Source organism: Pongo abelii, chromosome 14 (genome assembly GCF_028885655.2).
Source record: "Pongo abelii isolate AG06213 chromosome 14, NHGRI_mPonAbe1-v2.0_pri, whole genome shotgun sequence".
NCBI classification, from domain to species: domain Eukaryota; kingdom Metazoa; phylum Chordata; class Mammalia; order Primates; family Hominidae; genus Pongo; species Pongo abelii.
The window spans coordinates 54,160,112-54,174,762 of record NC_071999.2 but is presented as its reverse complement, the minus strand read 5'-3'; the positions used below and the strand labels follow the sequence as shown (position 1 = coordinate 54,174,762).

Here is a 14,651-nt window from a genome sequence, read left to right as displayed (position 1 = left end):
TTATTGTAAAAGCCTCGTTATTAGTCTTTCTAGTTCTGCCCTTGTCCTACTGTAGTTTCTGCACTATAGTCAAAACAACCTTGTGTCTGATCACGTGAATACCCTGGTCAAAATCCTCCACCGTCTTCTCATTTCACGTGGAGTAAAAGCCACAGTATGGCCTATTACGCCTTACATCACCTCCATACCACCTATAGGCCCCTTAGGATTAACTACCCGACCTTATCAACTCTTCCCTTTGCTCTCTCCATCCCAGTCATATTGGCTCCTTTATGTTCATCAGATTTAATAGGCATGTTCCTGCCTCAGCACATCTTGGAACACTCTTCTCTCCACAGTCATCTCCTCTGGGCCATGCTGAAATGTCAGCTGAGTGCCCCAAATGAAATAACACTCAGTGCCCTCCCCCTCTACTACTCCCTATTTCTTTTATCCAATTTTGTTTTTTCTCCATTGCACTTATATCTGACAATATATTGGCATGTTTACTTGCTTATAGTGTCTTCTTTTCCACCAGAATGTAAGTAAGCTCCATGGAGGCAAGGGACTTTTTGTTCAGTGCTACATCCTGAGTGCCTGGCACAGAATTCAATGAATACTTATCAGATAAATGAATAATCTGTTCAAGTATAGTTCATACTGAAAAGATTTGGAATCTTGAGATCTCTGGAACATAATATATACTGAATAAATGTTTATGAATTAAAAGGTAAAGATGGCCAAATCTTATATTGAAAATACATAAAAATTAAAAAGGGGTAAAAATATGCATCCACACATTAATATCTTGGTACATACCTGTTTGAATTCTGAATCTTTTCCTAACATAACTTGAAGACTGTAAATAACTGGATCACCTTTCATTGGCTGTAAACACTCCCATGTAATTTCACAAATGTGATCATTTACTTTCTCTATTTTGGGGGCTGTAGAAAACAAATATAAATAAAATCTGTTCCACTTGATTTTTAATTTGGTACATCATGCAGACACTTGTTTTAATAAAAATCAACAAATATGTAAAATTCACTTATAAACTTGAAATAAGTATCAGTGAATTTTTGAAATTTGCATCCAGAGGTTAAAAAATCAGCACTCTTGTATTCTAAGATATGGGATCTCACTCTGTCACCCAGCCTGGAGAACAGTGGTGCGATCATAGCTCAATGCAGCCTCAGCCTCCTGTGCAGCTACACACACAGGCACATGCTACCATGCCCAGCTGATTCAAAATTTCTTTTGTAGAGAGGTGGGTCTCACTATGTTGCCCAGGTTGGTCTCAATACTCCTGGCCTTAAGTGAGCCTCCCACTTCAGTCTCCCAAAGCACTGGGCTTACAGGTGTGAGCCACTGTGCCCTGCTTATAGTCAGCACTCTTCTTAAAGCTAAGAGACACTAAACTTGATGAGCAAACAGAAAAATGACTCAGTGAAACTCTCAATATTATTAGAAAGACTATTCAAGAAGAGTTCTGCTGTTTAACAAATGATAGGTTTAAGTACATGATCTAGGATATGGTTCTAGAAGTCTGTGATTAGTCTTCAGAGCAATTAACTTTATAGACTTTTCAGCTAAAAATAGAGTGCAGCCCTTGCCAGAGTCACTTTAAAACAAGAACCCCTCTAAAATTAAAAGATAAATGTATATACAAATGTGTGTAAATGTGTACATGTGTGTGTAAAACTGATTAAAAAACCCACATTAATGAAGAATTTGTTTTGCTTAACAGATGACCAAGCTTTCCTTCTGAAATCCAAATGAATGTAATATCAATAACTCAAAACGTTTACACAACCAGAGTTTGTGATTTTTTTCTTTAAGCAAATGACCTCATTAGAAAACCAGCCTACCTATTCAATTTAGTATTTTTATGCTACATTATTAAAAACATCAGTGACAAAAGCCAGTACTTGTCTGAATATAAATGTGCCAGATAAAACAGCTTTTATTATTGAGTGGAACTCTCAGTAGAGTTGGGCTTGCCTATATGATTTTGTATAACTGGTGGACATATACTGGATGCTAAATTTTAATATTAGTAAACAAAGCATTTATGAAAATACATTAAAAAGTAATTTATTATAAAGAAAATAAGTTCAGGATGTATAACTTACCTTTCAAGGCAGCTGGGACAGATTTTGGAGTAGTGAAAATATATTCTTGGGAGACGGGACCTTCCCCAGCTTCATTACAAGCTTGAATACAGAATTTATAGGATGTTGACTCATTAAGTCTTTGTACTTTGTATGTATGACATGGTCCTCTGTATAGGGATACAAACCTAAAATGGAAATAACTATTAGATAAACCTTATACTACCTTATGAAAGTGTTTTACAAACTAGTATAAAAACACAGTTAGGACATTATTTAGGAGTGATAGTTACCCCAAAAGTTTGATGCCAGGAACTCTATGTCACTTAAAATAAATCTGTTTTTCATCAGATGAAGAAAAATAGGATATTTGGTAAATTTCCAAATTTGACATGATTTACTGAAAGTCTGTTACTAAATTTCATGTCTGACCATAACTGTTTCTTCTCAGGCTTCCGGTTTAGTTTTGTTTCTGAATACTGTTTTGTTAATGTACATTTTAAAAGATGCTCAGAACATCACAATTTTCATTACAAATTATTTCTAACTAAAGTTATATTGATAAAATTTGTCAACTATGGCATAGAGACCTGAGCTATGAGATTAAGTTTCTATTTTAATCTTCCTTGTCTTTATCTGGAAAAAAGAGAATTCTCAATTCCCAGGCAGATTTTTAGTTGACTTGGTGATGTTTTTCTAGAGATTTACAAAAGCAGTATGACAATATAAAATTTCCAATACATTATCCACTTGAACTGTTCAATGAAGTTGAGTATCATATATATTTCTCCTAATATGTTATCTATAAGTTGAATGCATCCCATTATTTTTGATTGGATGTTTCTAAAATTTTTGGAAATTAGAGAATGAATAATGAATGCTTATTCAATGCTAACAGTCTGAAAATTGTAGTCAAGTTAAAAATAAAGAAATATTTAATGACAGGAAGAAACAGTACTTCCAATAAGCAGTAATTGGATAAGCCTTGCCTTTTCAATCTCTAAATTTTTTTTTAATGACAGGAAAAAAAATAGTGGTAATACCACTGTTTAAAAAAGCTGAACAATGACAAAATCTGGATCAGGGAACAGCTAAAGTATCATTATGATACCATCCCACAGCAAGTGTATATAGTTGTGAAAATCAAAGGGAATGAAAGTAATCAAAGATATTAAATTGATTTAATTTATTAAATGTGTGCATTAAACTTAGCAGTATCATAAAAGGTTTTAATTTCTTTATTTTCCACAACCAAAGGCCATGAGCCATACTCATACCCTATAACAATTCTCTAGATGCTAGCTGAATATTAAGTTGGAAGTTCTATAATAGAATATAATAGAATTTATATTTAATAGAATCTTTATTCTATTATCTGTCAACCAAACACTAATTAGACCTGTTTCCAGTAAGCCTTCTTGCACTACCCCAAATGTATGCTAGAAAGGGGAGGAAAAAAATTTAAACAATTAATTTGTCCAGTAATAATAACATATATTAAAGATAAATGGCTATACCAAAAACCTCTACAAGGCAAATAATCTCTTTGCAGAGATAAGGCTACAAAGATTACATAAAATTCTGCCAAGAACAAAGGCTAACATTCATTGATACAGATTTTAGGAAATGATCAATAGTGTTTGTTCTGTGTAATGTTCTTACTGGTGATATACTAGTATACAAAATTATTCCATACGTTATTTTAAATGTATAAGTATTTCTGATACAGAGTACTTATGTACAAGCACCATGAATATTTCATTGTTGAATACCTGGCTAAGATACAAACAACACAAAAAAGTAAATCTTGGGAAAAACTGTTACTAGTATTCTGAGTCCATCAGATTTGGAAATTGTTTCTAATACATTCAGTGAAAAGTAGAAAAGCAAAATTCAAAATTCTTAAAATATTAAAGGATTAACAGCTGTGGGAGGTATGTGGCATTGCTTATATGGAATATAATGTGAATAAATAGCCCTAGTTGGCATTAGAATGACTGTTACAAATATTCAGAGTTAACACTGTAATTAAAATAACATGATTTAGTGCCGCAGTATATGGCACATTATATAGGAAATAGTACAACATGTACATGAAGATGTAAAAGAGGCACAGAAAGAACCTGAATGAAATTAGGTTCTTTCTAATTCAAAGATTAACAAAGATTAGTAACAGAGATTAGCAAAGGGACTAGATAATTAATCACAGAATCTAACTGAGATCACACAGTGAAAAACTGAACTGTATTCATTTAGCGTGCAGGCCCTGTGTCAGGGATGTGGAAAAGACTGAAACATAATCTCTGCCCTCAAGGATCTCAGAGGCCAGAAACGATCATAATCATTTACTATAAAATTGTTTCAGGGCCAGGTGCAGTGGCTCACGCCTGTAATCCCAGCACTTTGGGAGTTCGAGGCAGGTGGATCACAAGGTCAGGAGATGGAGATCATCCTGGCCAACATGGTGAAACTCTGCCTCTACTAAAATACAAAAAATTAGCCGGGCGTGGTGGTGCACACCTGTAGTCCCAGCTACTTGGGAGGCTGAGGCAGGGGAATTGTTTGAACCTGGGAGGCAGAGATTGTAGTGAGCCGAGATCGCGCCACTGCACTCCAGCCTGGCGAAAGAGTGAGACTGTCTGAAAAAAAAAAAAAAAAAAAAAAAATTGTTTCGGTCAGGCACAGTGGCTCATGAGTGTAATCTCAGCACTCAGTGAGGCTGAGGCGGGAGGACCACTTGAGCCCAGGAATTCGAGACCAGTGTGAGCGACATGGTGAAACCCCATCTCTACTAAAAATACAAAAATTAGCCAGGTGTAGTGGCCCACGCCTGTGGTCACAGATACTTGGGAGGCTGAGGTGGGAGGATGGCTTCAGCCCTGGAGGCAGAGGTTGCAGTGAGCCAAGATAGTGCCACTGCCCTCCAGCCTGGGTGACAGAGCGAGACCTTGTCTTAAAAAAAAAAAAATTGTGTCCTGCTAGAAATAAACACTGAAGAGTTTATTTTGTATCTAAGATTAGGTGTCTTTTTACTATCATGAAAACAGTAAATGGATTAGAGAAAACAACCAAACAGTAGCCCACTTATTTTTTTCTCTTGGTATTCCACTCAAATTATAAACAGGAAATCTACATTGTGTTTTCTAATGTTTTAAAAACAGCACACTTTTGTATGACAATCTTGACTTTGTTTTTGAAAACTTACTTCATTAAAAGAAATTTTTTTTAGAGACAAGGTCTCACTGTCTTGCCCAGGCTGGTCTCGCACTCCTGGGCTCAAGCAATTTGCCTGCCTCAGCCTCCCAAAGTGCTGAGATTACAGGTGTCAGCCACCACACCTGGCCTACTTCTAATAGTTACAGAAATTTATATACTTAAGACCTAAGAAACTATATAAAGAAGCAATTAAAAAAACCTACCGTCCATTCTTATCCTCCATCTGAAGGTGGTACTGAATAGAATCGGTTGACAATGTCTTTGGAGTTCCTTCTCCCCATTTCAGCTTAAGGTTCTGGTGGCTAAAGGCAACACATTCCAGACGAGGTGGATCAGGAGGGAGAGGCTTAGTTTTTAATTTTATCACATGGCTGAAAGGACCAGCTCCAAGGCTATTCAAGGCTTGAATTCGTATTCTAAGTGCCACATAAGAAAAAAAGTTTGGTTATGATTGTTTTATTTAAAGTGTCTCTCTGGTCTAGGCAAAAATCAACATAATTTTTAGAGTATACCTGTATGTTGTATCTGGTTGCAAATTGTTGATAATATAGCTTGTAACCTTTCCCACTGTTAGGGATTGTTTATCTCCAAAGTCTATGCTGTAGGCAAGGATTTCCGAACCATGATCACAAGGCTTTTCCCAGCTTATTGCAAGGCATGTAGAAGGTGAATAATGGGGATTTTCTATCTCATCATCGCTTATTTCTTGAAGACAGGTCACAATGCCAGGAACTGATGGTGGAGTCACACAGGCTACTACTTCACTGAAAGGGCCTGCACCCACAACACTCAGAGCCTACAAATTAACAGAGCCTCCGAGTTAACAAAGTCATGACCATGAAAATGCCGATGAAATATAAAACTCTGGATAGAGTTAAGTGACAAGGTACTGATCATCTTTACCTGGACCCTGCAATAATAGGTAGTTGCTGGTGAAAGTCCTTTTATTTCATAATTGAGACCAGGCCCACAGTAACATATCTGCATACTTCCTTCAACTCCTCCCCACTCCAATCGATATTCAGTGACATCTGTTCCATTACTCAAAGGAACCTTTAAATTAAGAAAAGGATAAAGGTCTTAGTCTTGATGTTGATTAAATAGCTTTTGGCCAAAAATGCTCTTTACCTGATCATTTGTAAAACTAGATTGCTTTTGAGTTTCTTTAAAACTTTTAAGCACAATCAAAACTGTTCAATTTTACATTTTTTATTCATTAAGATTATCTGAATTTAAGATTGGTCAAATATATAACCGTTTTGAATTAGAAGTAGAAATATGACTAAGTCACTTTAGAAAGAGTGTTTTAAGGTAAATATACTTCAAAATAATTCTATTAATAAGAAATGTTAAAACCATACACACATTTTGTTAAATTTCAAAGGGAACTGAAAATATAATTATTATCATCACTGATTATTACTATCCACAATAAGTACACTGGAGATGTGTACTGGATAAATATAAGAGAAATAGAATTTACTAATTCCTGTGTATGTCTATTCTGAACATTAAACTTACCAGTGGCTGAAATATCTCAGTACTGAGACAAAGCCTTTCATAAAAATACAAAGCACATAATGAACAGGAATCTAAATATTTGTAATGCAAATATACCTTACTCAAATTCTTCAAAGAGGAAAAAGAAGTCACTGTTTCTCATGTGAATTAAACTAGGACTTGCTCTGTATAATATAGGCGGTAAAAATGGACAGTATCTTTATTCTTTTATATAAACTATTCTATTCACTTAAGAAAGTAGATACAAGTCAATGGAAATTACAATACCTCCCAATTCACTTGTGCACAAGTTGCAGATCTACATGTCACTTGAGGGGGCTTGCACTGATCTGGTGGCCCAGGGGCTGTAGTAATGTCACATTTTTCTGAAAATGGTCCAAACTAGAAAAACAAATGTAACTAGTGTTTTTATTTTTCACCCTTAAATGTCCACTGATTGCACAGAACTGCATATTTAAAGATTCAATAATAATTAAAGTCTTTTCCCTGTGTTTCAAGATTAATTTGGTCATAATTCTGTAAGTATTCACATTAACTAAAAAGACTTAAAAATCATGAAAGTAAAGGTGTGAGAAATTTTAAAGTTTCATTTACCTATACTTTCTTCTGCCCCTTATTTCTTCAGGAAATAGTTTTTGAAAGAAGGGCAGGACATTAGAGAATGAGGTGGGTGGAATAATTCAGGAGAAATATAAGGAGTGAAGAAATTGATACTAATTAAAGGCATGGGAGATGGTAGGTGTAAATTATCATTTTTAATTTTTTAATACTTCACGAATCTTTCTTAGGCATTATATTCCATATCAAATTTTACCAACATACTGTTCTATAAATTTGTTTATTTTGTACCAGAATTTGATTTTTCTGTTCCATGCTAAAAAGCTCACTTTCTCATAATTACTTTTAACACACGTTACCTGGAATATAAAAAATTTTATTCAGTATTGGCAAATTCCTTCCCTGACACATAGGAGAACAATTACAGAAATTTCTAGTCATCAATTTTTTAAAGCTCATTAGCAAAAGAAAAGCCCCAATACACTGGTATTTTCACTTAACAGTGGTGCATCATTATAATGATCAGAAGTAAACCTACTTGTTACTGCACTGTATCAGGCAGTTTTGCCAAATGCCCATCTTTAAGAGCTAGGTCAACTTCTTTTTTTTTTTTTTGAGACAAGTCTGGCTGGCTCTGTCACCCAGACTGCAGGAGTGCAGTGGTGCAAACAGGGCTCACTGCACCCTCGACTTCCTGGGCTCAAGCCATCCTCCCACCTCAGCCTCCTGAGTAGCTGGGACTACAGGTGTGCACCACCATGCTGGGCTAATTTTTCTACTTTTTACAGAGACAGGGTTTCACCATGTTGCCCAGGCTGGTCTCAGACTCCTGGGCACAAGTGGTCCTCCTGTCTCAGAGGGAGGACTGCTTGAGCCAAAGTGCTGGGATTACAGGCTCATATGAGCCACTGGGCCCAGCCAGCTATGAAAACTCTAAGAAACTCAACTTCTCAGAAAATTCTATGGAAACATTCAGTTGTTAACAAAGATTTAATATTAAAATTATTCCAAGTTATTTATTTTTAATTTAGGGAAAAACATGTATTAATCACCAATAAAAATGTTAATAAATAACAGTAGACTTACCAAAGGGTAGGGATTTTAAAAATATCAAGTTTCATGAATATTGGCAAAAAACCTTAAGAAGGTGAAACCAACTATTCAATGTAACCATTAGGCCCCAAAAATAACAGTATAATACTTTAAAAATAAAATTTTAAAAAGTTTTTCCAAAAGAAAATAGTTCACTCCTTGACCATACTTATTCAGAGTATCAGTGACTTCAGATAATGTTAAGTCCTTCGTTTTTCCTCCAAATCTGATTGCACGGGGAATATACACCATTTTGTATCATCACAATGTCATTAATATCTCAGGCTAATATTGTGAAAGTAACTGTTTTATAACAAAGTAAAAAATCAAGGCTACTATATATGGCAAACAGAAACAAACGTAAATGGTTCCTTTTGTTTACAGCACTGATTTTAGCTAGACTTTAAATTAAGGTCATCAACTCTCCTGAAATAACCTCAACCTCTGGCCATAAACCTACAGTATAAATATGATGAATAAAGTTAAACTATATACTAATCAATTATAACAACTAATATGGCTCTTGAAGACCAATCTTATAAGAAAAGTATTATTTGATATGGTGAGAAAATACAGACAAATCTGCACAATCTAACATCTATAAAGGGCAAAATCAAAACTCCAACTTCCTTATAGAAACTATTTCATCTGTGTAATTATAAATGTTAAGGAATCTTGCATTTTATAAACAGAAGATGGGCTCACTTTAATTATATCAACTTTAAAATTTATATTAATAAGTTTAAAAAATCTTTCCATAAAACTTTATATAGTTTAAAGCTATATACCAATCTATAAATCTCAGAAAATGGGGGAAAAAAAAAAGAAACCTTTTATACTGTCACATGTATAAAACAAGAAGTAGACTGTGATTTTGTTTAAGGCAATGCTGGGCTATTTCACAAATCACCACTTCAAATATTTGCACTGCTCAACACTACTGGTTTCTATCATATTCACGATTAAAAAAAAAATCAAATGTTTAAAGTCTTCAGTAAACTCCTTATTCACATTTCCATTATATTTCATGGACTCATAGTAACTATATCCTGTTAGAAGCAATGAAAAAAAAAACAAAAACTTGTAGCTATAGGAAACTGCTAGAGAGTATGCTTTACTCTCACATGAATACCACCCAAAAATCCCAGATGGCAAATTTACAGGGCAGAGCAAAATGGTGATATAATGCACCTGCTTTGTGAAAAGTAATCTTGAGACCATCTTGAAAATAAATATTTCATGTAAAAATCAATGAACTATGGCAGATAGTTTTATTAGTAGTTCAAAAGTTCTTAATTTAAAACAATAAATTTGAAAACCCAATCAATTTTAAAATTCCAAATATGTTATTATTTTTTTGAGAAAAAGCTTGTTGCCCAGGCTGGAATTCAGTGGCACAATCTCAGCTCACTGCAACCTCCGCCTCCTGGGTTCAAGCGATTCTTGTGCCTCAGCCTCCTGAGTAGCTGGGACTACAGGTGTGGGCACCACCAAGCCCAGCTAATTTTTGTATTTTTAGTAGAGATGGGGTTTCCTGATGTTGGCCAGGCTGGTCCCAACTCCTGGCCTGAAGTGATCTGCCAGCCTCGGCCTCCCCAAGTATTGGGATTACAGGTGTGAGCTACTGTGCCTAGCCAAAATTCCAAATATAAATCTGTCATTTAATAGGTTTTTTTTTTTATTGTTTTTTTTTTTGAGACAGAGTCTCACTCTGTCGCCCAGGCTGGATGCAGTGGCATGATTTCAGCTCACTGTAACCTCCGCCTCCCAGGTTCAAGTGATTTTCCTGCCTCAGCCTCCAGAGCAGCTGGGATTACAGGCAAATGCCACTATGCCCAGCTAAGTTTTGCATTTTTAGTAGAGAAGGGGTTTCACCATGTTGGTCAGGCTGGTCTCGAACTCCTGACCTCAAGTGACCCACCCGCCTTGGCCTCCCAAAGTGCTGGGATTACACGCATTTACCACCGTGCCTGGCCAATATGTCATTTAATAGTATAGACTTACAGACTGCTAGTGGCAGCAAATGATTTACAATAATAAGTATATATAAAAGGTCAGGTGCAGAGGCTCATGCCTGTAATCCCACCTCTTTGGGAGGCTAAGGTGGGGGAATCACTTGAGCCCAAGAGTTTGAGACCAACCTGGGAAACATAAGGGGACCCCCATCTCTACAAAAAAGTAAAAAATCAGCCTGGCATGGTGGTGTGCACCTATAGTCCCTGCTACTCAGGAGGCTGAGGCAGGAGGATTGCTTAAGCCTGGGAGGTTGAGGTTGCAGTGAGCCATGATCATACCCCTGCACTCCAGCCTGGGTGACAGATACCCTGTCTCAAAAAAAAAGTCTGTCTATCTGTCTATACACACACATACATACAAAGTATCTACAAATAAAGAGTACTGTTATACATGTTATAAGGCAACCTAATAAAACATATCAATCACACAGATAATTCAGTTTAGTTCATGGAGAGCATGGAAAGGGCCACTAAATGATAGAAACTTGAGGTTTAGCACAACTATTTATAAGAACTGAAGTAAGGATTCTGTTCCTCAAGTCCTATAGGGATTAAAAAAAGTTTTTCATGACAAATGTCATTTTTCTGCCCCCCTTTTTTGAACAAGGTTAATTCATGTCAACGATAACAAAATAATGACAAAGCTTCACCATTCTAGCATGCTGAATGGATTTTATTTAAAATAAAACTGTAAATAGTGTACTTATAGTACATTATTTATCAGTACTGCTCTCTGGTAGGCATAAATTTTATCTTAAAATCTGGAATAGCTTTAGAAAGGTCTAAAATGTATATTCTCTGGAAATATGGAAAGTAAATATTTACTTAAGGTGATTTGACAAATTATGAGAAACCTGAAAATATAAATTAAGACCTAAGTATTAAAGATGCGATCCTAGTGTATTGCAGCCTTGTGAGGCTGACAAGATGGCTTCTTACAGAAAGGAATGACTTGTGTAAGAGCAGCCTAAATATACAAATTTGACATATAAGAAATTTAGGCCGGGCATAGTGGCTCATGCCTGTAATCCCACCACTTTGGGAGGCTGAGGTGGGTGGATCTCTTGAGCCCAGGAGTTTGAGATCAACCTGGGCAACATGACAAAACCCCCTCTCTACTAAAAATATGAAAAAATTAGCCAGGTGTGGTGGTGTACATCTGTGGTCCCAGCTACTTGGGAGGCTGAGGTAGGAGGGTCACCTGAGCCCAGGAGGCAGAGGTTGCAGAGAGCCAAGATCACATGACTGCACTCCACCCTGGGTGACAGGGTGAGACCCTGTTTCAAAAAATCAAACAAATAAATTTAAAAATAAGTTTACAGATGTAAATATAGAACCCTGTTGGACAACAGGATTTGAAATATAGTACAGTTCACCAAAATAATGGGTAGGAGAGAACTGTCAGTTTAATTCTATAAAATTTTAATTATAGAATAGTTGAAAGAAATTGTTATTTAGTTGAGATAGGAAATTACTGCTTTGTCCTTAGGGAACCTGCTTTATTGCAGAGAGATGAGAGGTGTCATAGCTGAGTGGAAAGAGCTTTGGCTCTGGAGTCTGACAAACTAAGGTTTGTAGCTTACCTCTGTCACTTATTAGTTTGTATGACTGTGGGCAAAATATTTAGCTTTCCTGAACCCCAGTTTCCTTAGTTGTGAAATGGAGATATCACCTACTTTGTCCACTTTTTGGAGTTATATATTAAATACACAGATAATATTTCAAAAAATACATACAAAACCAGAATAGTTTCAAGCATAAGTTTTTTTTCATTTGGGCAAAAAAAATGAATCATAATTAGTTGCCAACTGAAAGTAAATGCTACTTCAGCCTCAAAAAACTTCAATCAGCCTCAAAATACTCAAAAACCTCAAAAACTTCAATCAGCCTCAAAAAACTTCAGTACTTATGATTTTACTTCTACTCTTAAATTAAGTAAACTCTAATTAACACTGCCTAAAAGCTAAACTCTAGCCCAGTTGAAGTCCAAAGTGTCACAAACTGTAAGTGGGATCTAAAAATACTGAGATTTCATAAATTTAAGTTACGGAATATACTGACTTCTCTTGTATTTATCAATGTAGGCTTATTAAAAATTGTAAAATTTGGAGTCATACATTAAAGCTAAATGGCCAAATAATGGATATGATGTTATATGTTAAAATGAAACATATATCACCATTGTGATTATAATTCTACCAGCACAGTCTTCTTACCCCCATTTTGTTAGCTGCACGTAGTCTGAAGCTGTATGTCTTTCCAGGAAGAAGGCTGCTCACTGTACATTCTACTTCAGAACCTTGGTAAACTTCTCTAGGTTCATCTTTTTCTATAGGAGACATTTCCACACTGTAACAGGAAATGGGTGATCCACCATCAACCAGAGGAGGTCCTAAAAGATGGAAAGATTTATGCAATTTAACAAGACGAATACTTTCTGTTCTAGCTTAATTATAATTTATTACCAAAATGGAAATTACCCCATCGTAACTGTATTTCTTTTGCTTTGGGTCTACCCTGTAATCTGGGAGGCAGGCATGGGCCAGGAGGCACAGCTGGAGTCTGTACAAGTAAAGATTCAGAGACCTGCCAAAACAAAAGCAAAAAGAAAACAAAAATGCCCCAAAACCAAATAATCAGATTGCTTTTGGTAAGGAAAAATAACATAAACACAAATATTGCACTGATAATTTGAAATTGTACTTGATTGTCAACAAAAAAGGAATAAAGTTCTGAAAAAAAAAAGAAAACCCAATTAAATAAAAACTCAAAATTTTCACAGACAAAGAAGACATGTACTGTGCAACTACTATATACAAAGCAAGTTACTGAAAAAGAACTTCAATGAACCCTTCCTTTCCTTTTCTTTTCATAACTAAAGAAAAAAACAACTTCCAACACAATTTAATGGGCAATATTTTTGATCTCCAAAGGGATCCATAAATCTCTTCTAAGGAGGGATGTTTTAAAATACTGTATATGCTATTTGTATTGTTGTAAGGAGGTTTAGAATATTTTGGCTACTTTACTACTGTAGATTGTATTTTGAACCTAAACACTGATTTATTTATTTATTTTTAGAGATGAGGTCTTGGTATGTTGCCCAGGATGGAGTGCAGTTGCTATTCACAGGTATGATTACAGCCTCAAATTCCTGGGCTCAAGCAATCCTCCCAAGTCCAGAGTAGCTGAGACTATACACATTCATCACTGCACCAACCTTAACTTATACATTAAAAGATTATCTTTCCTTCATCCTTTCCACCTAAAAATAATTCTAAAATCAGGTAAGCTTTTCCAGTTATTTGGCACCTTTCTAGGTATTTGATATTGCTTTTAGTTTCTATGCTATATTTATATTTTAAAAAGCCTTTATTTTCAAAGACACTCTGTTAAAAACAATGCCACACTGGGCCAGGCGCGGTGGCTCACACCTGTAATCCCAGCACTTTGGGAAGCTGAGGCGGGCGGATCACAGGGTCAGAAGATCAAGACCATCCTGGTTAACATGGTGAAACACAGTCTCTACTAAAAATACAAAAAAGTAGCCGGGCATGGTGGCGGGCACCTGTAGTCCCAGCTACTCGGAAGGCTGGGGCAGGAGAATGGTGTGAACCCAAGAGGCAGAGCTGGCAGTGAGCCGAGATCATGCCACTGCACTCCAGCCTGGGCAACAGAGTGAGACTCTGTCTCAAACAACAACAACAACAAAAAAACAAAAAAACAATGCCACAAACTCAGTGCCATATTCCTTACTTGCAACATATTAAGGTTCATACTTAACATTCTTTTTAAACACAAAATATTTGGTCATCTTTTTATCAGAAAGCTATCCTATACAAAAATGCTGTAAAATGCTATAGTAGAACAGGATTTTGTGCATGTGTATGTGTGGTTGCTTTTCTTAAATCCAGGGAGATTTTCTTACTGGATAAAATGAAGCAACTGGAGCACAAGCCTGCTGGGCAGGACTCACACTCAGTTTCACATTAGTTTCATTTTCAACAAAATGCCTATATTTCATTTTTAAAAAAGAATACTTTCATTGCATTAAATTTCATTTCAAAAAAAAAAAAAAAAACCAGCAATTATGAATGATCCAAGAAACCATTCTTGGTTTAATTCATTAAAAAAAAAAAAAAATCACTTGGCCAGG

The 14,651-nt window shown here is 35.8% G+C and overlaps 1 protein-coding gene across 6 annotated transcripts in view; it reads right to left on the bottom strand.

Annotated features, from left to right (window-relative positions):
• FNDC3A (fibronectin type III domain containing 3A) overlaps positions 1–14,651 on the bottom strand; it is a 227,551-nt gene that overhangs the window by 5,512 nt on the left and 207,388 nt on the right. For all 6 annotated transcript variants that reach the window (XM_024257590.3, XM_063714662.1, XM_024257591.3 and 3 more), the window contains 8 exon segments: positions 12,976–13,081; positions 12,712–12,887; positions 7,098–7,211; positions 6,213–6,362; positions 5,822–6,105; positions 5,513–5,725; positions 2,115–2,281; positions 799–926 (listed from right to left, as the gene is read on the bottom strand). In XM_024257590.3, coding sequence (XP_024113358.3) covers positions 799–926; positions 2,115–2,281; positions 5,513–5,725; positions 5,822–6,105; positions 6,213–6,362; positions 7,098–7,211; positions 12,712–12,887; positions 12,976–13,081 — 1,338 coding nt within the window.